The 25,228-nt window shown below is 39.1% G+C and overlaps 2 protein-coding genes and 1 long non-coding RNA gene across 3 annotated transcripts; all 3 read left to right on the forward strand.

Moving 5' to 3' along the window:
- Positions 1 to 3,447: 3,447 nt before the first annotated feature.
- LOC145423206 (putative high affinity immunoglobulin gamma Fc receptor IC) lies at positions 3,448 to 12,161 on the forward strand. The gene is made up of 3 exons (XM_080295423.1): positions 3,448 to 3,478; positions 6,612 to 6,872; positions 11,632 to 12,161. Exons 1-3 carry the CDS (start codon positions 3,448 to 3,450, stop codon positions 12,018 to 12,020), a joined length of 681 nt encoding a protein of 226 aa, XP_080151549.1. The 3' UTR covers positions 12,021 to 12,161.
- On the forward strand, positions 12,063 to 18,543 carry LOC145423209 (Fc receptor-like protein 5). The gene is made up of 12 exons (XM_080295426.1): positions 12,063 to 12,074; positions 12,134 to 12,375; positions 13,164 to 13,423; positions 14,764 to 15,063; positions 15,236 to 15,413; positions 16,390 to 16,469; positions 16,698 to 16,946; positions 17,110 to 17,381; positions 17,459 to 17,550; positions 17,930 to 17,992; positions 18,080 to 18,139; positions 18,469 to 18,543. Exons 1-9 carry the CDS (start codon positions 12,063 to 12,065, stop codon positions 17,471 to 17,473), a joined length of 1,608 nt encoding a protein of 535 aa, XP_080151552.1. The 3' UTR covers positions 17,474 to 17,550; positions 17,930 to 17,992; positions 18,080 to 18,139; positions 18,469 to 18,543.
- A 4,015-nt stretch (positions 18,544 to 22,558) lies between these two features.
- On the forward strand, positions 22,559 to 24,733 carry LOC145425421 (uncharacterized). The gene is made up of 3 exons (XR_013906107.1): positions 22,559 to 22,593; positions 23,483 to 23,755; positions 24,377 to 24,733. It is a non-coding gene; the product is annotated as an uncharacterized LOC145425421 (long non-coding RNA).
- The last annotated feature ends 495 nt before the right edge of the window (positions 24,734 to 25,228 follow it).

Genomic DNA, 25,228 nt, shown 5'->3' on the forward strand with positions numbered 1-25,228 from the left:
GAGGCTTCTTCACTTCTAGAGGCAAACAGTGGAGACTCCAGAGTATTTTAACCTTAGTGGGAGTTGTCTCTTAAAAAGGTTCGTAGACCCAATACTAATCATGTGTGTCATCACATGAGCCAAGGTGTGAATAAAGGTTTGGGTCATTATGCTGCATTGAAGACTCCTCTGAACTCGGATGTTGGAAATTGGGAGTGACGTCACTCCCGAGTCAGAAAAAAAGCTAGGAAACACAGGATTTGTTTTGGTTCTTGGTAAATTAGAGCCACGCAGGTATGAATAGCAGTGCAGCATAATACTTATTTTTTTGACTAATTGGTGCTCAAACCTAATCACGGCTTTTTTAGTGAGTCAAAAATACACCACAGTGGCAGTACAGACTTTGTTGTGGCCAGATGACTGGAGAGTGGCGCGAGCCCAAAAGCAGACGGTTGAGACAGGAATGAACTTAACAAAAAACAAGCCGTTTACTTTAGGCTGGATCAACAATATAAACAAAAGCAAACAGAAACTAGGACGATGTTAACAGTGAACTAAACTGGGGAAAACTAACACTAGACACAGTGAACATGAAACCTGAATGTGGCTAACATGGACATGAATACCTGAGACTTGACTGAACAGAAACATGGCACATGGTGAAAAGATGACCTGCCAACGAACGAATGAAAACTCACACCAAAAATACACAAGAGGCTGACGAAGGAAGTGGAACACACGGGAAACACAACTGCAATAAACATAATGACGCACGAGGAGGACAAACCAAACACAGGACGTGATACTGTCAAAATAAAACAGAAAAAACGGAAAAAGACACCTGAACCGGGGAAGAAACAGACATGGGGACATAGAAGCAGAAATGGGAGGTGAAAACAGTGACATGACTCGACACAACACACGTGAACATACAAGACTGACAGAGGCGACATGGAAGTACCAGGGGAACGTGGCAAGGGAACAAGGAGACGAGACACGGACATGACTAAGGAACAAACACAGAGTTCATGACTCAGACAGGAAACAGGGAATGAAACAGCGACAAGAAAACATCGATCAGAAATATGACTAAACTTGGATGCAAAACCAGGTCTAACCTCAATGCTAACTAATAGAAAACTAAAAGATCACAACACAAAGAAATCACAAAAACACAAAAAACTCAAACTGCTGGGTCAAACGACCTCGAACCATAACAGTTTTACTCCTGTTTATGTTCAGTGCCGCCATCTTGGATCGTTAACTCAGAGTACGCTGGTCTGCTCAGACTTTCAGAGTGGGAGATCTGAGTTGAGGAAGCGTTCCACAAAAAAAAATTGTGAATGGCAACTTCGACTTATTCAGGAATTCTAACCAGAGATTTCAGGAGAGACCTTGCCTCACCCTATCATGTGACCAATTCAAGGTTCAAGATAGGTACCGGTATCCGGTGCTATCATGGCACCAGTTCTGACATAAACAGACCGAAAAGCAGCGCACATTTCGGTGCTTTATTTTCCTGAGATGTGATACACTTCAGATTCTAGCCAATCATTTTACCTTTCCAAGGATAGTAGGCGGGCCCAGGTACACACGTTCTTTTAGAGCAGAACTACAGATTAAAAATGCCCAAGGCGAAGCGGTCAAAAGTCTGGCTGTACTTCACAGCCAAAGATGCAAACTCAGCAGCCTGCAAGAAGTCCTTTAAGGTGATACTGTGCAAATGAGGTAACACCTCAAATCTGATGAAACACCTGGCGACGCATAGCGTTCTTTTTAAAGCCGAGAAATGCACCGTACCTACTATGGGTGTGATGCCTGTCATCGGACCGGAGTTGGTAACATCCCGCAAGAACCCGAAGAGGAGAGTCCTGGCCCCTAGCCCTGCCAGTGTAGCAGAAATGATGAGGATGATGATGCAGCAGCAGCCGTTCTTCTCTGCGTGAGTAGCTTAATGTTGTTCGTGTGTAATTTACGTTGAGTAGGCTAACCACGTTATTACATTAATGCATGTAAGGTGAACTAGCAAACGCCGTCGTAGTTACATGTGGCTGTCCTCTTGTTTGATGGCAGATACTCCCTTCACCCTGGCCAAAAAGGCTAAAATGACCAAAGAAAAAGTGGGAAACAGCTAAACATGAGAGGTTTTTGGACAAAGTTTGTGTTTTTTCCATTGTTTAAGCACTGCTTCCAGCCAAGAGTGATACCATATATGCCCCATAGCTGCAGAAAAGGCTAACATTGTTATCTTTTTGCAAAAAAACTAGCTAAACATGAGAGGTTTTTGGACAAAGTTTGTGTTTTTCCATTCTTTAAGCACCGGTTCGAGCACCGTTTAAGCACCAGCACCGTTTCAAAAGTACCGGTTTGGTACTGTATCGGATAAAACCTAAACAATACCCATCCCTAGTCATGACACGACACTGCACAAATCATATAAAAGTCTCTGAGAATAAAACATAAATATGTCCCCTGAACTGAAACAACAGAAGGTAAAAAGCAAACACAAGAAGCAAGCCTGCATGTTTGCAGTGGACAGGAAATGTGAACACGTCACACAACTGCTGTGGTCAAAGCTACAGGAGCTGTTTGAGGTTTGTATAAAAGGAAAGGAAGCACAGAGAGGCCACAGTCAGAAGAAACACTCTGGTCTTATCTGTATTAAATGCAGCTTCTCTTTTTATTATTGATGTAAAGTCAAAGTGTTTGAGATCAGCTGAGGATCAGAGTGCAGCAGGGCTGGATGTGAGGATGGGGCACTCTTTGCTCTGCATGACGGGGTTATTGTGTAAGTACATTTGTGTAATAACTTTTATAAATATTTTTTGTAAACAATAGTTATTTTTATAACTATCATTTTAAAACAGTTTTTTATGTTTCAAATAAAATTGTTACCAAATAAAATATATAATAAATAAAACAGAAATATTTTGCTGAGCAGCAACTGTTATATGAATAAGAATCTTTTAAAACAATGCTCTAACTTTGTTTGTTTTGTTTGATTTTCTCTCAGTTTGATCCTGATGCTGTTTAATCTTTACTTCATTACTCAGTACTCTTTTCTACGTTAATGCTGATGGTGAGACATTGTTATTTTTCTCTTTACTCAATAAATAATTGGATTTTTATTTTTACTTTTTAATGTTAAGAAGAGGAAAGACCACTGCAGATGTTTGCATTTTAGAAACGCAAATATCTGCAGTGAAACTTCAGAGACAGAACATATCAGAGTAGTTTTATCATTGTACGTGTGTAGAGTAGGGTTGTCCAAAATTGACACTTCCTTAGTAGTCATTACTAAAACAGAATGAAGATGCTCATTCTGCTCATTCAACATTGATATCAACATATCAATGTTGATATCAGTAGTCTTGTCTCGGCTTCCTCCAGCCGAGGCATAATTTGACAGCACTGCTGCAGACAGACAGGCACGCAGCTCCTCCCTTCACTAACAGCTGAATGATCATAATGTTCAACACTTTAGTAGGAAAGGTCAGAGGTCAGCAAAGCTCCTGTTTCACTAATATTGAATTATGTAACAGTTATCAGAAATTCCTCGTGTGCAAATTCAACAACCTTTGTGCGTAGAACTCAAGTTCATGCAAGCACGCATAAAGAAGCCATCGCACACCAGATTTGCGCTCTCGCATGTGTGCATTTTAGACCTTTGAAGTGTTTTTTGCGCTTCTCCCTTTCCTGCTGAACTCTGCTCTCACTCTCTGCTATATTTTGCTTCACTTGCCAACAAATCAAACATTCAGCAGAAGCTGACATCATCAACTTCAAACAACATGCAGTCAGGACCTTAGAGGATGCACGAAGCATGTGTTGGGTGGGTGAAAGCCCCTCCCCCTCTCTGTCCTAATGAAAAGTCTACAAAGTCGACACATGAATGAAACATTTTTATTCCCATTAATTGTTTTATTGTTGAGTGTGCTCTCAGTGCAGCTGTTGATTTCTGAGGCTCTGAAACTTTAAACTGGATCAATTTAAACTTTAAAGGTTACAGTCCCACAGCCTAAAAAAGGAAACATGGACAGAACTTTATTTGCAGATGAAAGTGAAATAAATTTGATTTACATGATCAGACACTCTTGCATCTGTTCTCTGTAAAAGACACTTAGTATCAGTCAGCCTAATTTCTGATACAATGGATCCATGCTTTCATGATGTTATGCCAAATTCTGACCCTACCATCTGAATGTTGGAGCAGAAACTGAGACTCATCAGATCAGACAATGTTTTTACAAACTCATGTTGTCAGGTTTTGGTTTTGAATTATAGCCTCAGTTTCCTGTTCATAGCTGACAGGCATGGCAGCTGGTGTGGTCATCTGCTGCTATATGACATTTACTTCATGTTGTGCATTCAAAGACACTGTTCTGCATATCTCGGTTGCAATGAGTGGTTTGGCCATTCTCCTCTAACATTGAGTTATTGTCACCCAGTGAACTGCTGCTCACTGGTTATTTTCTCTTGTGACTATTCTCTGTAAAACTTTGCTGCAGTGTTAAATCTAAAAACAGACATAGATCAGGAAACTAAACTAAACTAAACTAAACTAAACTAAACATGGTTTTAAGCACAAATGTTAAAACTACATTCTTCCTGTTTCACCACTTACAACATTCATATAACTGCTGTGTTTGTGGCTGTGCTGTATCCAAATATTTAACCTTCCAAATGAGTTATTATCATCTGTTTTTACTGCAGATGTTCTCACTGAAAACATTTAATGAGAATTATTTGTATTATTATTTTATGTTAACAATATTTAAATAAAATAAATGTATTTTACACTTAAAACAAGTCTTGTTCTCCTCATTTCCTCTTTAACCCTCAGTCAGCTCACATATGTGAAATGAAACTTACTGTCTGTCTGTTATTGGTCAGTTTAGTCCAAGTGTTAAAGGCCTTTTCATAAAAATCTGGCAGACATGGTCAGAGCTTGTTAAGTTGTTATTTCTGTGTAAAAGGAAGGAAGCAGAGAGAAGTTTTAAAACCTCTTTGTTTCCTTCTCAGCTCTTTGGTATCTGCTGTGCTGCTGCTTCACTCTCTCTCTTTACAGAAAGTTGTAGAGGTTTTCAGACGTGTCACTGCTGGATGTGAGGATGGGAGCCACTTTGCTCTGTGAGCTGGGCCTATTCTGTGAGTACATCACCGACTTCTATTGTTTGATTCATACTGATCCATAAACATGTTTTAGTAAGAAGAACAGAGCATCAGTCATTTGACCATTTCAGGTCATGTGATCAGAGGACTCTCATGTTTGTTACCAACATGGTTGTTTGTAGACTGGATTAGATTTTAGTGCACTGACTCAGATCAGAGTGGAGCTGGTTTAGTTTATCTAACAAAGGTTTGTTTCTCCATCAGTGATAATTTGATGCATACAAATCATAGCAGCCACTGGTACAACTGCAAGTGTTTGATTTATTTTATATTTGAGTGTCTTTAGTTTGATCATGTCTGAAGTTTCTGTCTTTATTGTAGTGCTCTGTACACTCGTCTGCACTGGACACGCTCAAGGTGACTGAACAGTTTTCACTTTTTTTCTGTCTTTTAATTTATTTGGTAAAGATTAATCGCAAAATACTGAATAAATCGTAATCACAGTTGACTTATGTTTTATATTTATTTACTAATCAATGTATGAACAGTGTATGAACATACTGTCACAGATTGTGTCGTGCAAAAGTGTTTCAGATTGTTAACTTTGTGTTTGTGTTGGATTCTAGATGCTGTGCTAACTATTGAACCCAGGTGGTCCAGTTTTTTCATCGGAGAGTTTGTTACCTTCAAATGTGACATGAATGAAGGCGAAGACACTGACTGGTATTACACAATAAACTTGGATGGTCAAGCATTTATCCTCTACAGTGAACACACAGACCACAGATCACAAATTACAACAACAAGTCAAAATGGTGAATACCAGTGCTCTGGTCTCAGGAAGCATCCACGTGTTACAAAGAACAGTAACACTGTCTCTATAACTGTGTTAGGTAAGCCCTCAGTGACCAATAATGTGATGATTCCTGTTGAAAAAATTATGAAATTCTGAATACATTTAATAATTGTTGTCCTTGAAACTTGAAACTTTAACAAGAACTACTGTACATTACTGGTTTTACACTCGCTTTATTTGAAACAAACAAACAACATTTCTTCCTTAGACAACCAACAATTTAATGATTAACTTTTTCTGTATCTTATACAGCAAGTAAACCCAGAGCCACACTGACAGCACACAGTTCAGTCATACCAGCAGGGGGCAGTGTGACACCGAGCTGCTCTGTGGAGGGCTCTGCTGGCTGGAAGTTTGACTGGTTCAGACGTGATTCAGAGTTTTCTGGAGCTCAAAAACTAGGAGCTGGAACATCAGAGCACACGATCAATATTTCAGAAGGAGGCATCTATTACTGCAGAGGAGGGAGAGGAGATCCAGTTTTCTCCACAGAGGACAGTGCTGCAGTTACAATTCAGAAACAAGGTGAGGGTGAAATTTTGTTGTGAAATAAAACTGAAATTTATAAATGAATTAAAGTAACAATATAACTATGATTTTTGTTATTTGTTTTGTGGTTCTTCTTGATATATTTATTTAAATATTTGTGTTTGTTTGTTGACAGTTCTGGCTGCTGTGACGCTGCAGCACAGCTGGTCTCAGATATTCACTGGTGAGACAATCACTCTCAGATGTGAGATTCAGGGAGGTGAAGGAAAGGTGTGGAAATATGAATGGACAGCACCCAACACAAACAGCCCTCCAACATCCAGTGAATACAGGATCAGCAGAGTTTCAGTGTCCCACAGTGGAGACTACAGATGTCGGGGTAGCAGTGACTATCTCTTAACAGGATGGAGTGATGACTTCAGACTGACAGTTTCATGTGAGTTGGACCATGATTCATGCTGACATTTCATGTTTTCATGTTTACATCTGTCTTAACAGGAAAACTCCAACAATGATCCAGCTGTCTGCAGGCAGCTCAGGACAACAGTTTTTCTCACTGTGCAAACAGAAAGGAGAGACACCATGGAGGCTCTTAAAATATCAGCAATTTACAGAGGAATGTACAGAGATGACAGTTTGATAAGAGAATGATAAATCAGTGAAATCTTTAGTTTGTTAAGGCAAGGCAAGGCAAGGCAAGTTTATTTGTATAGCACAATTCAACAACAAGGTGATTCAAAGTGCTTTACAGAGACATTAGAAACAAAAACAAATAAAAAGCATGATTTAAAATTGATTAAAACAAGCAAATAAACTAACTAACTAATTAACAAACAAACAAACAGACAAAACAGTATATAAAATCAAAACAGATAAAATCAGAACAGTAGATAAAATCAGTAGTTAAATGTAAGTTTTGAAATTTAAGCTTAAAAGTGTGGATTTGGTGCTTTATTCAAATGCAGCTGAGAACAGATGAGTCTTCAACCTGGATTTAAATAAACTGAGTGTTTCAGCTGATCTGAGGCTTTCTGGGAGTTTGTTCCAGATATAAGGAGCATAAAAGCTGAACGCAGCTTCTCCGTGTCTGGTTCTGACTCTGGGAACTGATAAAAGACCGGATCCAGATGACCTAAGGGATCTGGAAGGTTCATACTGGGTCAGGAGGTCGTTGATGTATTTTGGTCCTAAACCATTCAGGGCTTTATAGACCAGCATCAGAACTTTAAAGTCTATCCTCTGACGGACAGGCAGCCAGTGTAAAGACCTCAGAGCTGGACTGATGTGGTCCACTTTTTTGGTCTTAGTGAGGACTCGAGCAGCAGAGTTCTGAATGAGCTGTAGTTGTCTGACTGATTTTTTCGGTAGACCTGTAAAGATGCTGTTACAGTAATCAAGCCTACTAAAGATGAATGCATGGACTAGTTTTTCCAGGTCCTGTTGAGACATCAGATCTTTTATCCTTGAAATATTCTTGAGGTGATAGTAAGCTGACTTTGTTATTGTCTTAATGTGTTTTTCTAAGTTTAGGTCTGCATCCATCACTACACCCAAATTTCTCGCCTGGTTTGTGGTTTTTAGATGTATAAATTGAAGTTCTCTGGTGACCTGTAATCGTTTTTCTTTGGCGCCAAAGACTATTACCTCAGTTTTATTTTTGTTTAGCTGGAGAAAATTGTGGCACAACCAGTCATTGATTTCCTCAATGCATTTACCAAGAGCCTGCACAGGGCCTTGGTCTCCTGGTGACATTGTGATATATATTTGTGTGTCATCTGCATAGCTGTGATAGTTTATTTTGTTGTTGTTTATAATCTGTGCCAGTGGGAGCATGTAAATGTTAAACAGAAGGGGTCCCAAGATGGAACCTTGGGGAACTCCACATGTGATACTTGTCTGCTCAGATGTGAAGTTACCTATTGATACAAAGTATTTCCTGTTTTCTAAGTATGTTTTGAACCAGTTTAGTACAGTTCCTGAAAGACCTGTCCAGTTCTCCAGTCGTTTGAGTAATATGTTGTGGTCAACTGTATCAAATGCTGCACTGAGATCCAGTAAAACTAAGACTGACATTTTTCCACTGTCTGTATTCAGACATATGTCATTAAACACTTTGGTCAGAGCGGTTTCAGTGCTGTGGTTCTGTCTAAAACCTGACTGGAAGGCATCGTAGCAATTATTCTGTTTTAAGAAGTAATTGAGCTGTTGAGAAACTGCTTTTTCAATGATCTTACTTAAAAATGGGAGATTTGAGATCGGCCTGTAGTTGTTCATTTGTGTCTTGTCAAGATTGTCCTTTTTCAGTATAGGTTTAATTACAGCAGTTTTTAGTGATTCTGGAAACACACCTGATAATAAAGAAAAGTTGACGATCTGTAACAGGTCTGACTCTAAAGTCTTTGAGACCTTTTTGAAAAAACTTGTTGGCAGGACATCTAAACAGCAGGAGGAGGAGTTCAGTTGACCTAAGATGTCCTCCAGGTCTTTGCTGTTAATAGGTTTAAACTGTTTCATGGTATTTAAACAGTTTTTTGGTGGACACAGTACATATCCTGGATCTGCTGTTGATGTACCAATTGCTTGTCTAATTTTTTGGATTTTTTCTGTGAAGAATTTGGCAAAGTCATTGCAGGCCATGGTTGAATGAAGTTCAGCTGCCACTGACACAGGAGGGTTTGTTAGCCTGTCAACTGTAGAAAATAAGACCCGAGCATTATGGCTGTTTTTAGTGATGATGTCAGAGAAGTAGGACCTCCTTGCACTCCTCAGTTGTAAATTATAATTGTGAAGTTTCTCTTTATAAATGTCATAATGAACCTGGAGGTTTGTTTTTCTCCATCTGCGCTCAGCTTTCCTACACTCTCTTTTTTCATTTTTCACCAGTGTGGAGTTTCTCCATGGAGACTTTTTCCTTCCAGAGATAACCTTCACCTTAATGGGAGCAATAGTGTCCATTACATTTAACATGTTAGCATTGAAGCTATTGACGAGCTCATTGACTGACCCTCTGGACAGGTCAGGTGTTAATGGGAAGGCCTGGTTAAAAATTGCACTACTGTGTTCAGTTATACACCGTTTTGTGATCACTGTTGTTGATATATTTATGTGGGCTGAGATTTTACTTTCAAAGAAAACACAGTAATGATCAGACAGGCCCACATCAGACACAGTAACCTTTGAAATGCTCAGGCCCTTGGAGATCAGTAGGTCAAGAGTGTGTCCTCTATTATGTGTGGCCTCTGTTACATGCTGAGTCAGCCCAAAGTTGCCCAGAGTGTTACTCAGGTCTTTAGTCCCTTTGTCCTGAGGGTTGTCCACATGGATGTTAAAATTCCCAACAATAATTACACAGTCAAAATCAACACAGATCACAGACAGCAGTTCACTGAGGTCATTAAAAAAGTCTGTGCAGTATTTGGGAGGCCTGTAAACATTAAGAAACACAACTTTGGATGGGGCCTTCAGCTGTAAAGCCACATATTCAAAAGACTGAAAACTTCCAGGAGATAGCTGCTTACATTGAAATGATTCATTAAATAAGACAGCAACCCCCCCTCCTCTCCTGCTCACCCTGGCCTCACTGATAAAACTGTAGTTAGGAGGGGTCGTCTCGATGAGAACAGCTCCACTGTTACTTTGGTCCAACCAAGTTTCAGTTAAAAACATAAAATCAAGGCTGTGCTCAGTGAATAAATCATTAATTAAAAATGTTTTCCCAGCTAAAAATCTAACGTTTAATAAAGCCAACTTAAGTGTTTTAGAGGTATTACTTGTCCCCTCGTGTTTGGGAGCAGTCTGTGGCACACAAGGTATGTTTACTATGTTTAAAGATCTTTTAGAGTGCAGCTCTCTGTGTTTTGACCAGGCCACATGTCTCCTGTCACCTAAAAGTACAGAGATTTTAAAACCTTCTAGTAAACAGGGTCCCAGCTTCTCCTGGGAAAAGTCATCACTGCCATAATCCTCACAGCTCGGACCCTTCACACATCACACATCAGACTGCGGAGACAGAGCATGAAGGTGGTAAGGAGGAACTAAGGGGGGCGAGGCTGGGCAATGTGACTTCGATTGCTCTGTTGAGGGTGGGGCTCGATGGCGAACCTTTGGCCGCTCTGGTGGGGGGTTTATGGGGGACAAAAAGGGATTGGGACGGGGGGTAGATCTGAGCCCAGCATTGACCCGCTCCATCATCTCCTCAGTGAATTTCAGGTGTGGGGAGGAGGGAGAAAGGGAGGGGGAGGAGGGTGATGGCCCTTCAGGGGTTTTGGGGACTGGTCCCTTGTCCTGGTCGTTGGTGTTGTTGAGAGAGTTGGAGGCAAATAGGGACCCCTCTTCTTGCCTTAGATGTCTCTCCTTTCTGAGGCTCTTCCCGGGTGGGGGCAAATGGAGCTCCTCCTCAAGGTTTCTGCTGGGCTTTGTCTGTTCTTGGAGTACTGTTTGTTCCTCTTTATGAGATAACTCCTCGTTTAAACAGTCTAATGTGTCACATGCAGGTAGGGATGGGAATTGATAAGAATTTATTGATTCTCATTGGCTCCACTTTGAGAGTCGCCACCATCTCTAAGCACAATATCAAAGACATTCATGCAGATTAGAGGCTGTGAGGTCAAATCTTTGCATGTTGGAGGTATTTCCCCTCTTTGTTGTGATCAGTGTTGGGATCATTACTAGAAAAAAGTAAAGCAAAAAAGCTCTTACACAAAACCAGCACAAAGAGACTTTAAAGCGGTCGTCATGGTGATTTTACTGTAGAAACTTGAACAGGTAGAAACGGAGCTGCAGCCTGACTGCTCATCAGTTTGTTACCTGTTGAATTTCAGCAGCAGCTTTACTGTAAATCACAACTCATTTCTCACAGTGCTGGTCTGGGGTCAGCATTCACTCAGCTTTAACGTCACTCTGGGTTCTTGGCTAGCTTAGCGTTAGCATGCTGTGCTTTAAAGAGCCAAAGTTGTGTTAACAGGTGATTATTTGAATGCAGTTGTTTCTGTCCTAGAACAGTTTCCACTTTACCATCACTCTCATCCTGTATGCTGTAATCCAGTTCTCTACTTCCATCCCTACATGCAGGATTACTGATTACTGTTTGTGTTTGTAGATAAATTAATCAGTGAATGGTTAAAGTGTGATCAGTACTGTAGCAAGTTTATTCTTGATTATGTTTTAATGTTTTACTTATTTTGTTTCTTCAACAGCAAGTAAACCCAGAGCCACACTGACAGCACAAAGTTCAGTCATACCAGCAGGGGGCAGTGTGACACTGAGCTGCTCTGTGGAGGGCTCTGCTGGCTGGAAGTTTGACTGGTTCAGACGAGATTCAGTCTCTTCTACAGCTCAGCTCATGAGAGCAAATGAAGCAAACAGAGTTATTAGTGTCTCACAAGGAGGTCTGTACCACTGCAGAGGAGGGAGAGGAGATCCAGTTTACTACACAGAGGACAGCAGTGACGTCACAGTTACAGAAACTCGTGAGTTTTATTATTTTATTTCTGCCAGACTGAGAGATGTTATGTTGTGTTCTGTGCTAACAATTTTATTCAACAACGGTGAGTTTATTAAACCTGAAATGAGAGACAACTCCTGACTAATAGAAGAATTTATTCCGTCTTATTTTTTTTTTATCTTCATGTTTCTTTTTGTATCTAACTGGATATTCTTATGTGAACAGTTCCCAGTAAGCCCACTGTGACCCTGCAGCCATCCTGGCCTCAGATATACAGCGGTGAGACAGTCACTGTCAGATGTGAGATTCAGGGAGGTGAAGGAGCTCAGTGGACGTATGAATGGAGAGCAGCCAACACAAACAGCCCTCCAACATCCAGTGAATACTGGATCAGCAGAGTTTCAGTGTCCCACAGTGGAGACTACAGATGTCGGGGTAGCAGTGACTATCTCTTAACAGGATGGAGTGATGCCTTCAGACTGACAGTTTCATGTGAGTTGGACCATGATTCATGCTGACATTTCATGTTTTCATGTTTACATCTGTCTTAACAGGAAAACTGTTACTGCAAACTGAAAGCGAGAGTTCAAGAACCGATAAGTTGGATCGATAAGCAGGCAGAGACTAATGATTCCCAGGACTTTGACTACTGGGAACCAGTTCTCTACTCCCATCTCTACATGCAGGATTACTAATTACTGTTTGTGTTTGTAGATAAATTAATCAGTGTTTAAAGTGTGATCAGTAGTGTCACAAGTTTACCCTTGATTATGTTTTAATGTTTTACTCATTTTGTTTCTTCAACAGCAAGTAAACCCAGAGCCACACTGACAGCACAAAGTTCAGTCATACCAGCAGGGGGCAGTGTGACACTGAGCTGCTCTGTGGAGGGCTCTGCTGGCTGGAAGTTTGACTGGTTCAGACGTGATTCAGTCTCTTCTAAAGCTCAGCTCATGAGAGGAAATGAAGCAAACAGAGTTATTAGTGTCTCACAAGGAGGTCTGTACCACTGCAGAGGAGGGAGAGGAGATCCAGTTTACTACACAGAGGACAGCAGTGACGTCACAGTTAGAGAAACTCGTGAGATTAAAAATTTTATTTCTGCCAAACTGAGAGATGTTATGTTGTGTTCTGTGCTAACAATTTTATTCAACAACTGTGAGTTTATTAACCCTGAAATGAGAGACACTTCCTGATAAATAGAAGAATTTATTCAGTCTTATTTTTTTATCTTTATGTTTCTATTTGTCTCTAACTGGATATTTTTCTGTGAACAGTTCCCAGTAAGCCCACTGTGACCCTGCAGCCATCCTGGACTCAGATATACAGCGGTGAGACAGTCACTGTCAGATGTGAGATTCAGGGAGGTGAAGGAGCTCAGTGGACGTATGAATGGAGAGCAGCCAAGTTAAACACACCTCCAACATCCAATGAATACAGAATCATCAGAGCTACTGAGTCTGACAGTGGAGGATACAGCTGCCGGGGCAGAAGGGACTATTTCTTCTCAGAGTGGAGTGATATCATCACACTGACTGTGTCATGTAAGATCTTTCATCCACAGTATCTAAATAAGGAAAAAGCACTTCTTCTTTCTTACAGCTTTATAACTGTCTTTCATGTTGGTCAGTAAAATGTTTAGTTTTTATTCCAACAACAAAAACCTGAACAGCAGCTTTTTATTCACAGTGAAGAGAACAAAACATATGAGAGTAACTTCTCTGCTGTGCAGCTCTAATACATGAAAGATGAAATGCAGAACAAATGCTGGATCTGTCTCAGCTGCTCCACCACATCCACTAAGAAACATTAAATCCACTGATTGTTCCTCATGTGTGTTTTTAACTTAGAAATGCAGCAAATTAAATATGAAAGATTAGTGTTGTGTTTGTGTGATAGTTGTACAGTTTGTTGCAGCTTCACCATTAAAGTTATGTGATATTTATTATTTCCATATTTCCACCAAGTTATTTCAACTGGTTTGATTCAGTCATTGACTTTTGTTCTTTTTCTAAACTGAACTGCAGATAAACCAAAGGCCAAACTGAGAGCTGATAACACAGCTGTTCCAGTAGGGGGCAGTGTGACCCTGACCTGCTCTGTGAGCCCATCATCATCATCTGGATGGAAATACTACTGGTACAGAGATGAGAAATCCTCTGAAGCCCTGACCACACAAGATGCAGTTTTCCACTCAAATGGACAAATCAGTGTCTCACAGGAAGGACTCTACAGGTGCAGAGGAGGAAGAGGAAACCCAGTTTACTACACAGAGGACAGCCAGTCAGTCAGGATTGGGAAAACTGGTGAGTTCAATGTTAATGAACCCCAAATCACTACCTGATGAAAAGTATCTAATGGAAATTGACCCCTTTTTTCATTCATTTGTTCATTTCCTGAATATAGTCCCAATCAGACCTGTTGTGACTCTGTATCCAAACTGGTCTGAGATATACAGAGGAGAGACGATCACTGTCAGATGTGAGATCCATGGAGGAGACACTGAGTGGGATTATGAGTGGGAAACAAACAGCATGATAAAAGCTCCAAATCAAAATGAATACAGGATTAGATCTGCTTCATCATCCAACAGTGGAAACTATCACTGTAAGGGCAGAATGAAAAGTTCACAGCATGAAACAACAGAGTGGAGTGATTCAGTCACACTGACAGTTTCTGACAGTAAGTAGAGTCATAGTTCATTTAACCTGGAAATAGAAACAGTTTGTAAAAATGTGTTTTTATTAGTACATGTTGAGATATTTGACATGTTTAGATAGTCTCACTCTTAAAGTTCATCATAAATATTTGTGAGTCAACATTTTGGTGACATTGAATTCAGAGTTAAGAGACGAAAGATTGAGAGAAAATCTTTGTTGAACAGATGAACCCCGTCCTGTCCTCACTGTGTCTCCATCATGGCTGAGTCCTGGAGCCTCAGTAACTCTGAACTGTGAGGTTGAACATCCGTCTGCAGGATGGAGCTTCTACTGGTATAAAGCTGTTCCTGATCTATCAGAGAAATCCTCCAGTTATGAGCTGCTACCTGATGGCAGTGGGACTGCACAGGACTCCTACATCATTCATGGACAGACACACACAGCAGGATATGTGTGCAGAGCTGGAAGAGGAGACCCAGAGTATCACACTGATCACAGTCAACCAAAGTTAGTCTGGTCTGCAGGTCAGTTTGAGGAATTTTAATCTTCATGTTGATGATTTGAAAGTCTGTAAATCTGGCTGCATGACTATCAGGACTTCTGTTAACCACACAAAAGTCAAACGTATATTTTCACTGTGATATTTTGAATGCTAACATCTGTGAGCTTTGTGTCTTCACTGCATGTTGTTTCCAGATGTTCATTCAGCAGCATCTCTCACAGTGAGTCCTGACAGAGTGCAACACTTCACCTCTGACTCTGTCTCACTGACCTGTGAGGGAAACTTCACTGAGTGGAGAGTGAGGAAGTTCTCTGAGGACGGCCGACTCTCTGACTGTTGGAGAATGACTGGATCCACATGTGACATCAACACATCAGAGTCAGATACTTCAGTGTACTAAGATAAGATAAGATAAGATAAGATAAGATAACTCTTTATTGTCATTGCACAGTCATACATAGTACAGTAGTACAATGAAATTGGAAAAACTGTCCTACGTCGGCACTACATATAACACAACACGACACGATATGACACATCACAACGTAACAAACAACACAACACAGTATATTAACTTAGTATAAAAAAGAAGAATAAGTGTATGTGTATTGCACACTGTTATTATTGCACATTAATTATTATTGCACCTTGTTATAAATATAAATATTATTGTTATCGTTTTAAACATTGTTACCTCCCCCTAAAAAGTCCAGGGAGGTATCCAGTCAGGTCAGCTATTTACATTGATCAGGGCTATTGCCCTGTTGTAAAAGCTGTCCTTGAGTCTATTTGTTTGGGACCTCAGCAGCCTGAACCTCCTGCCAGACGGCAGCAGCTTAAACACCCGGTGTCCTGGGTGTGTGCAGTCCCGTAGGATGCTGCGTGCCCTCTTGAGACAGCGAGTGCTGTACAGGTCCTTCAGGGAGGGAAGAGGATGTCCAATGATTTTTTGGGCCATGTTGATGACCCTCTGGAGTGCCTTTCTGTGTGCTGTGGTGCAGCTGGAGAACCACACACCGATGCAATATGTCAGCACACTTTCAATGGAGCAGCGGTAGAAGACGGTCAGCAGCTCCTTCTTCAGGTCCATTTTTCTGAGGATTCTCAGAAAGTGGAGACGCTGTTGGGCCTTCTTTAAGACCGCAGAGGTGTTAGAGCTCCATTGGAGGTCTGTGTCTATGTGCACACCCAGAAACTTGAAACTGGAGACCCTTTCCACGCACTCCCCGTTGATGCTGACAGGCTGCAACTCGGACTTCCTCCTTCTGAAGTCAACTACCAGTTCTTTTGTTTTGGTGGTATTGAGGTCCAGGTTGTTGTCTGCACACCAATCTGACAGCCTCTGAACTTCAGCTCTGTATGCAGTCTCATACTGGTGTGAGTCTGGATCAGGAGAGTTCAGCAGTGCAGTCAACATCACTGTACAGAGTATGTTATTATACATTTAATACTTGGATTTGGATGATTTAGACGTCACATGAACATTTGTCCCAGCTTTGCTGTATGAGAAGTCATTTCATGTGGGAAAAAATACAAGATCAGATCTTCATGATGAAAAGCATTTGTACAATCTGTTCTTATTATTGTTTGTCAGCTTTTTCTCAAAGTGTGCACCAGCTGATGTGACTGAAACAATTGTGTGTGATTGTGTCACAGATGATGGTAATGGTCCTATCCTGGTGAGTCCTGTTCATCCTGTGACTGAGGGAGCTTCTGTTAGTCTGAGCTGCAGTTTGAGAACACAAAAAATACTTTCCAATGTGTTTTTCTATCACAATGACAAACTTATTGAAAATGATCCCCGAGGGGAGCTGAAGATCTCTGCAGTGTCAAAGTCTGATGAAGGTTTCTACAAGTGTCAGTACTCAGGAAGAGAGTCAGCACAGAGCTGGATGTCAGTTAAAGGTGAGCAGGATCAAAACATCTGATCGATTTTTATAAACCAATGACTGAGAAGGAACGTTAGATTGTCTGATTTAAGTCTCAAAGTCAGTTGGCTCTATTTTATAAATGCATTTATTCATAAGATTATAATTTATTAATAATTAATTTCTGTTTTGTGTTACAGTAACAATGTCAGGAGCTGACAGCTCTTCATCTCCTGTGTGGTTGATGGTTGGACTGGTTTGTGGAGTCTCTCTCATTATTATTCTCCTGCTCTTGTTGTATCGCTGCAGACAGTCCAAGTGTAAGAGCCTCTTCTTTTCATGCTGTATTACAGAGTTTATTTACTACACACACTTTAATTATTCACACATATACATGTATTCTGATCGAACAATTCACATCACAAACATGTGTAATAACATTTGTCTCTTTCACAGGTTCCTGCTTCACCAGGTTGGTAAATTATTTTATTATCATTTTAAACAAACATCAGTTACTTTTGAGTTCATTGTGTTTATTTCCTGTTTCAGGTGGATCCAGTCTGAGAGTCACAGTCCGGGCTCCTCCACAAATCATGGAGTCAACCAGGATGAAACTCATGAATACAACTCTGTTCATCCTGGTCAGCACTTAAACCGATCTTTATTATCATTGTTAATATTGACTTTTCATTCAGTCTCCATTAACAGGAACATTTCTTAGGTTCAGTTTGTGCTCAGCAGCTTTTCAAAGAACATTTATCAAAATCCAGTTGGACAAACATCCAAATAACCAACTGACTACATGCACAAAAGATCAGAAACAAACAGGATTTTACAACCTGATTGTATCTTTAACTGGACTGAAAGAATCCACAAATGTTGTTGTTTCATATCAGAGCAACACAAACAGTAACACCATGATGGGTTCATGCTCTGAAAATATCTGACAGTCCTGGATTTGACTTAAACACAACTAATGAAATTGAATGTGATGTGTTCACAAACATTTTTACATTTCAGGTGCAGATGAAGCGCGAGACGTCACATACTCTCTTATTAAACTTCAAAACCTTAGAAAGAAGAGTGAGTACACAAAACACTCAGTGTAGAAAAAAGCCTGGAAAGTTTTTAAAGTGTTTAAAATTTTTATTAATCTGATCATCTTCACAGAGAAGCATCATAAAGCAGAGCAGAGTGCTGTTTACTCTGAGGTGAAGACGGGAGCTGCAGGTACAGTCACAACAGTCTCATTCAGTGTTTGTACTTGAACGTGTCATCACATCATTATATTGCAGGTAATTATAGGTCAACATGGAGTTTAGTTATTCACTTACTAATCAGTGTTTCAGCTTTACTGAATCACAGCATCCACAGATTCTGACCCAGACCTCAATCACAAAACACACACATGCAAAGCTGAAGTGTCACAGGCAACAAATGATTTTTACTTAGATTTCTTTCACTGTAGTTGTAAAAAGTTTAAAGTCCATATGTATCCAACATCTTTGTATCATATCTGTGCTGAACAAATGTGTGCTGAGCTCTGACGTCTCTTTTAGAGGACAGTCTGATGTATGCTGAGGTCAAACAGCCCAAAAAAGAAAAAGCCAAGAAAAACAAAGGTGAGCAAAGTCTGCCATCATCTCCAAGGGACAATCCATCAGCTGATTAAAATCTGTCATACTCAATTATCTTTGCATTAGTGGACACATCCAGTTTCCTCCTGGTTAATGATATTATTGTTTTCAATGATCTTCTCTTCATTCACAGGAACATCAAGTCCTGCAGCTGATGCAGCAGTTTATTCTGAAGTCACATCAGGAAGCTCTCTCAGTAATTCTGCTGCCATGCAGGCTGATTTATTCTTCACATTATTAAATGTCTTCAGCTCATAATATCTTTACATGTTGGAAATCACTTTGTCTCTTTGTGCTTGTCTTACAGGTCAGTGAGGAGAGCTGTAGCAGCAAAGCCAAGAAGAAGCTTTTTATGAAGCCACTCTTGCTCCTCTGCTGCCCAAATATCAGACATGCTCAGCTTTATGTGCAGTTACAATATTACATCATAATATCAGACATATTGCTCTCTTATAGCATAAATAAATGCAGGTGTATTCGTGCTCTTTATATTCAGTTTTTTATTAAAGAATTTGTAATAAACCTTGAATGTATCTAACATGTTCCAACAGCAGTGTGAAATATGTGATGTTTAGTATCTGACAGCACAACTTAAAGTCAGTGTTTGCAGTGTTTCACAAGTAAATACTGATATGGGCAACAACAAATACTTTAACTGTCTTTGTCTAAAGATCTCATACATTATATAAATAAGAATTATATCATAGGCAGTGAATATATTTGAATGTATTTCATGTATATTTTTGTGTTTCTGATCATTTTTTGCATCTTTTAGTTAGAAGGTAGAAATAAAATCTTTTTACATTTGAACATTTTATCTTTGATTTTTGTTTCCTGTATGAGATTAATGACAGACTAACAAAACAAGTGGGTTGTAACTGCGTTATCATGCAAACCTGAAATAAGCAGATGTGAGTATTATTTGTAAAGCGGTCACTAACAGTTCAGAGCATGACAGCAGTCTGCATGTATCTGACACAGAGGACTGAAGTAGAACATTTACAGAGAGAAGCTCTCTGTGTGCTGCTGTCACAGGATGCAGTTAAAGGAAAATATAACTTGTAGATGTGATAAATCTCATATGAAAGATGGAGACAGAACATCACAGAGTACTAAAGCTCTGCATCAATCATGGTCAGCACGACTCAGAGAAGTCGCAGTATTATAATTTTGCACTCCACTCCATTTACATCATTAACTGATCTCACAAGAATTTCAGAAACATCAGACCTAAAACATTCATTTAAGCTTATCATTGTACTTACATTGTACAACAGGCACATTACTGCTCTACTAGCGCAGAGACACCTCCTACTTTCTAGCAAGTGATGAGGAGAAACAAAACAGCATCTAAACACTAGTGATGCCCCACTGGGTGCCAGTGTGGTCACCAACACTCCTCCTATAGATTAGTATTTATTTATACCTGCTCTGTGCTGTGCTGAAGGAAAAGACCTTCCAACACTTCTTTCATTTCAGCTGAGTTCACCTGTGTGAAAACAGAGAAACATGCACGGCATTAAATCAGACTCATTTGTGTTCCAGCACACGTGGATATTAAGGGAAATAAAATGTCAGACACTTTGGCAAAATAGACACTTAAACAAGACACGGTGGGCGTGGAGATGACACTATAAACTTGAAGTAAAAGCACTAAAATTATTAAATAAATGTCAGTAAAGGTGGGACACAGAGGCAGACAGAAGCAAAGTGGATCAAGTGAAGACAACAGGGGAAAAAGAAAGAAAGAAACCTTATTTTATAGATTAAGAAAAAAGGCTTCATTAACTGTGACGTTTATAGGAAAGTGTAGGAGTCTTATTTACCATTTCAGCTGCGTAGGTGATAATAAAACACCTTCATATTGGTTTTCAGGCACTAATGAAGGAGAAGCAGAAGAGGTGAACGGCCCAATATTGTTTTGACATGCAGCTCTTCACAGCTTAATGTTATTGTGTATTTTTATGTAATTTTTCTCAGCAATGATTCAGGTCATTAAAGATTTTTTAATGCTGAAAGTGTTTTTATGTGTTTACCCTGAGTGTGTGATTATTGTGCTGCTGTTACAGCCCTCGTTCTGTTTTACTTCACAGCACAGACATCATGTGTCTGGACACACAGTGTACAGTCAAAATCAACACCCTCAGTTAAAGATGTGAAAACATTTTGAGCTGTTAGGGACCTGTGCAGGTTGCTTTTGACTCATGTTTGTGTCTCTTAATTCATCTTTTGAAAGGTTTTACACATTACAATTGTTTTATGTTTTTAATTTATTTAAAACTTTTAAAATGCTGAAATAAAACTCCAATAAATTCACACCAGTAAAATGACTGTTTCATTCAAGCAGCAATATCAAACAATAATAACACATCAAACTGCAAATGTGACAATACAGATCAACATTTTATTCCTCCTGTGCAGCTACGATGCATCTGTGTGTGTGTGTGTGTGTGTGTGTGTGTGTGTGTGTGTGTGTGTGTGTGTGTGTGTGTGTGTGTGTGTGTGTGCGATCCTTGGTCCTTGTCTATTCTGTCACAGGTTTATATTTATCTACTGGCTGACCTCATGGTTTGTGGCTGTATCACCATGAAAGGAGGAAATGCAGCCTGTGGTTTCAGCCTGAAGTCCTCAGTTTAGCAGTTGTGTAGTTTTATGTTATCAGCTCACAGCAGAAAGTTAACAAGGAATTCAGACAAAGAGCACAGTGGAAATTTCACTTTGATCTTTGTGTGCATGACACATGTTTATGTGACCTGCCTGTACTGGAATAATAGCAATAGTTATCAATGCTACATTAAAGTATGCATGGCAGGGTGTGAAAACAGACAAAAGTAGCATCATTGTGGTGATGACACAATAAAGATAATAAAATCTTTGTGGGAAAATGTGAAAAGTTTGTTTCTCACACTGAAAAGCCGCTGCCTTTCAGTCTCTGTATGGATGTGCTGTAAAAGTGCATCTATGTGTGAATTAAATAAAAATAATTTCTATTTCTACCCTCAAAATCCTAACTTGTAACACATGATGGTTTTTATAACCAAACCTTTATGCTTCACTCATATTTATCTGTCTGCTGGACTCTGCAGTTACATTAAGCTGCTCCATCCAGGATGAGTTTGGTCTGTGATGCAGAAGCTGAGCCTTTCAGTAAGATCAACATCATCATTCTTCATTAACAATGTAATAAATCTGTAAATCAAACCAAAGTTAAATTATTCAAAACTGATAACTGAAAACCAAAATTTGAGAAGGTTTAACAACAAGCTTACATTTCTGTATGTTTTTGTTCAGTTTTTGCACTTTAAGTACAAGAAAGGTACTTCAGTACTTTTTTTTCATATTTTTTTTTCCAAAAACAGAGTTTCTTGGATATGTAAAGCAAAGTAAATAAAATTAATTTAAACAGAAACTAACAGAAAAAAAAAGCAAAAACTTTGTTAAATAGGGTTGAAAGACACTTGTGTATCACAAAACAAGAAAAAGTTTGAACATGAATACGTCACACAACTGCTGCAGTCAAAGCTACAGGAGCTGTTTGAGGTTGGTGTAAAAGGAAGGAAGCACAGAGAGGTGATAGAAGGAGGAGCTGAATATAAACTCTGGTCTTATCTACATTAAGTGCAGCTTCTCTTTATCAATGCAAAGTCGAAACCTTTGAGATTAGATGCAGATCAGCGTGCAGGGCTGGACGTGAGGATGGGGCACTCTTTGCTCTGTTTGCTGGGCTTATTCTGTGAGTACAATACACACCTTTACTGTTTGAATGGCAGTGATGAAGGAAAATGTTTCTCACTGGTGACAATTACAGTGTATCACTGCTTTAACCTGTTTACCTGACAGCTTCAACACAGCAGACTAGTTTTTTTTTCATGTTTCCAGCCTGTTTCACAGCTAATAGAAACATAAATGTGATGATAACTGTGCCATGTGAAGATTTAAAAACCCTCAGTTTATATATTTATTGTGATTTTGTCAGTTGTATAATGTCTGATGATGTTTCATTCATTATTTTAGTGCTCAGTACAGTCAGACATGGAAACACTGAAGGTGAGAAACTGTTTTTTCTTCCATTTATTTATATTTAGCATCTCCTGTGTTGCTCTAAATGACGTCCTCTGTGTTATATTTTGTATCATGAACCAAACATTTCATTGATTTATTGGTTAAAATGTTAATATAACCATGTTAAGTGTGTGAGCACTCAAACACACGCCCACGATACAAACTGTATATTTACTGAAGAGCTGTGGCTTCATACATGTGGATTTTCTTTTCATGTTTATCTGATCAGAAAATATCAGCAGTGTGTGTAGTGCAGTTTATCTCACTGAGTTTTGCTGTTGACATGTATGTTGTTTCATATAGTGGGATTTTTTGGATTAATTTTTGGATTATAAATTTTATATTAAATTTTATTAAATTTATTATTTTATTATTAATTTTGTTTCTGTTTTTGTCTTCTTAGTGGATTTTGTATTTATCTAACTCCTCTGGTCTGTTAGTGCCTCTATTCTGTCTGTGCTGGTGCCCAATCTGTACCCTGTTGACTTATGTTGATTCTCCATATTACTGTGAAGCACTTTGGTGTGCCTTCGGGTTTTTAAATGTACAATATAAAGAAAACTGTATTGTATTGTATTACCTCTTGGAGCTATAAAAATGCTAATTATCAAAAGCTCCACACTGATGACAAATTAAAGGAAAAACCAACATGAACATGGTAACCAAATGCTGCTCTGAGCTCAGCATAGAGTTTGTTACCTTCATCCCTCATTTGGTGTTTTGATTAGAAGCTGTTTAACACGTCACTCCAAAGTCTCTGTAGATGTTCAGTGTGTCGAATTGTGTGGCTGCAAAAGATGATTCACATTATTTAAGTTTGCTTCAAACATTCAGAGCAACAATTTTATTCTTTTGATCTTTTTCTAAATTACAGACCTTGGAGTGAAGGCCACTCTGACAGCAGACAGATTAACTATACCAGCAGGGGGCAGTGTGACACTGACCTGTGATGTGAAGTACTCTGCTGACTTTGAATATGTGTGGTTCAGAGAACCCCGTTTAAACTCTAACCAGAAGTTCGCAGTAGCTGGTGAATCAAAGAGAGAACTGGTGACCTCTGACGCCGGCATCTACAACTGCAGAGGACGTATAAAAGGGACAAATTCAGTCACAGAAGAAAGTAACTCTGTCACCATTCGGGAAACTGGTGAGTTTAAAATTTTAATCTGGAATAAAACAGCTTGAATTATCCAAAGTTTCTCCATTTCTAAATATGTGAAACCTCTTAATGCAGAGTTTGTGACCTTTGATTGTCTCTTAAAATTTAGTTCTGTGTTTTATATTTAATTAGTGGATAAATCATTAAACCTAATACAGTGGATTAAAGTTATTGACCTGAACTGCAGAAAAGAAAACATCAAACTTCTTCATCCTGTCATGTGATGAAAGATGAGGACCTAAATGCACAGGAGGGTGAGACTGGCAACACTGAAGGAAAAAATTAAACTCTAAGACTAAATTATAAGAAGAACTAAAGGTGCCACAAAATACTCAAGAATAAATTAGATCAATAAACAAAAGTACAAACACGAACAAATAAAGAATTTAACCTCTAAAAATTCAGAAACACAAAGTCAGACCCAGAGTGGATCATGACACACTCCAGATTTCTACATCCATGTTTGATGTTTTGATGGAACAAATTGAAGTTACAAGCTCACTAATATGTAGCTCCACTAACTTTCAGTTTTGTTGTGATATTTTTTTTTACTTCATTTACATGAAATACTTTCACTTTTTTTCATTTCTTTTTATTTCTTAATTACAGGACATGGAGTGAATATCACTGTAACAGCAAACAGCACAGCCATACCAGCAGGGGGCAGTGTGACACTGACCTGTGATGTGAAACACTCTGCTGACTTAAAATATGAGTGGGTCAGAGAAACCTCATCTGCAGTGAAGTCCACAGAAGCTGCTGGATCAGATAAAGTGATCAGGATCTCTAAAGGAGGAAAATACCAATGCAGAGGATGGAGAACAGACCAAACTTCACTCATAGCACAAAGTGATCCAGTCACCATTCAGGAAACTGGTGAGTTTAAACATTTAATCTGAAAGTAATTATGGACCTGTCAAGCATCTAATAAGGGCTAATAAAACTGTTATAATTTTATGATGTAATAATAATAATAATAATAATAATAATAATAATAATAATAATAATAATAATAATAATAATAATAATAATATATAACCAGTTAGAAAATAAATGTATGGCTCAGTCATTCCTAAGCATGTTTTTATGTCACTAAAAAAACATTTAATATTATATTTATTTGTATTTAAATCATAACTGAACAATGAGTGGGACAGACTTTGTGACTTGTCCTTACAACAGAAAGGTAACAATGACGGCTGGGAGATGCAGGCTTCACCAGAAGTCTGCATTTAATTTTATTTATACATGTTTAAATGGTAAAAACTGAGACTTAGACATTGTTCTCTGTGGGAGTCTGACGGCCCAGAGCGAGTGAACAGAAATTCTCACCTGCTCGACTTCCAGTGACCTGGAGCTCCTCCTCTGTGCAAATCAAAGCTATAATAACGGATGATGCACGTATGCAGCGTTCAAACACCTCCCATTGTGGCTCTGTAGACATACGTGTGACCTAGAAGC

This window comes from Astatotilapia calliptera, chromosome 3, assembly GCF_964374335.1.
Source record: "Astatotilapia calliptera chromosome 3, fAstCal68.1, whole genome shotgun sequence".
Taxonomy (NCBI): domain Eukaryota; kingdom Metazoa; phylum Chordata; class Actinopteri; order Cichliformes; family Cichlidae; genus Astatotilapia; species Astatotilapia calliptera.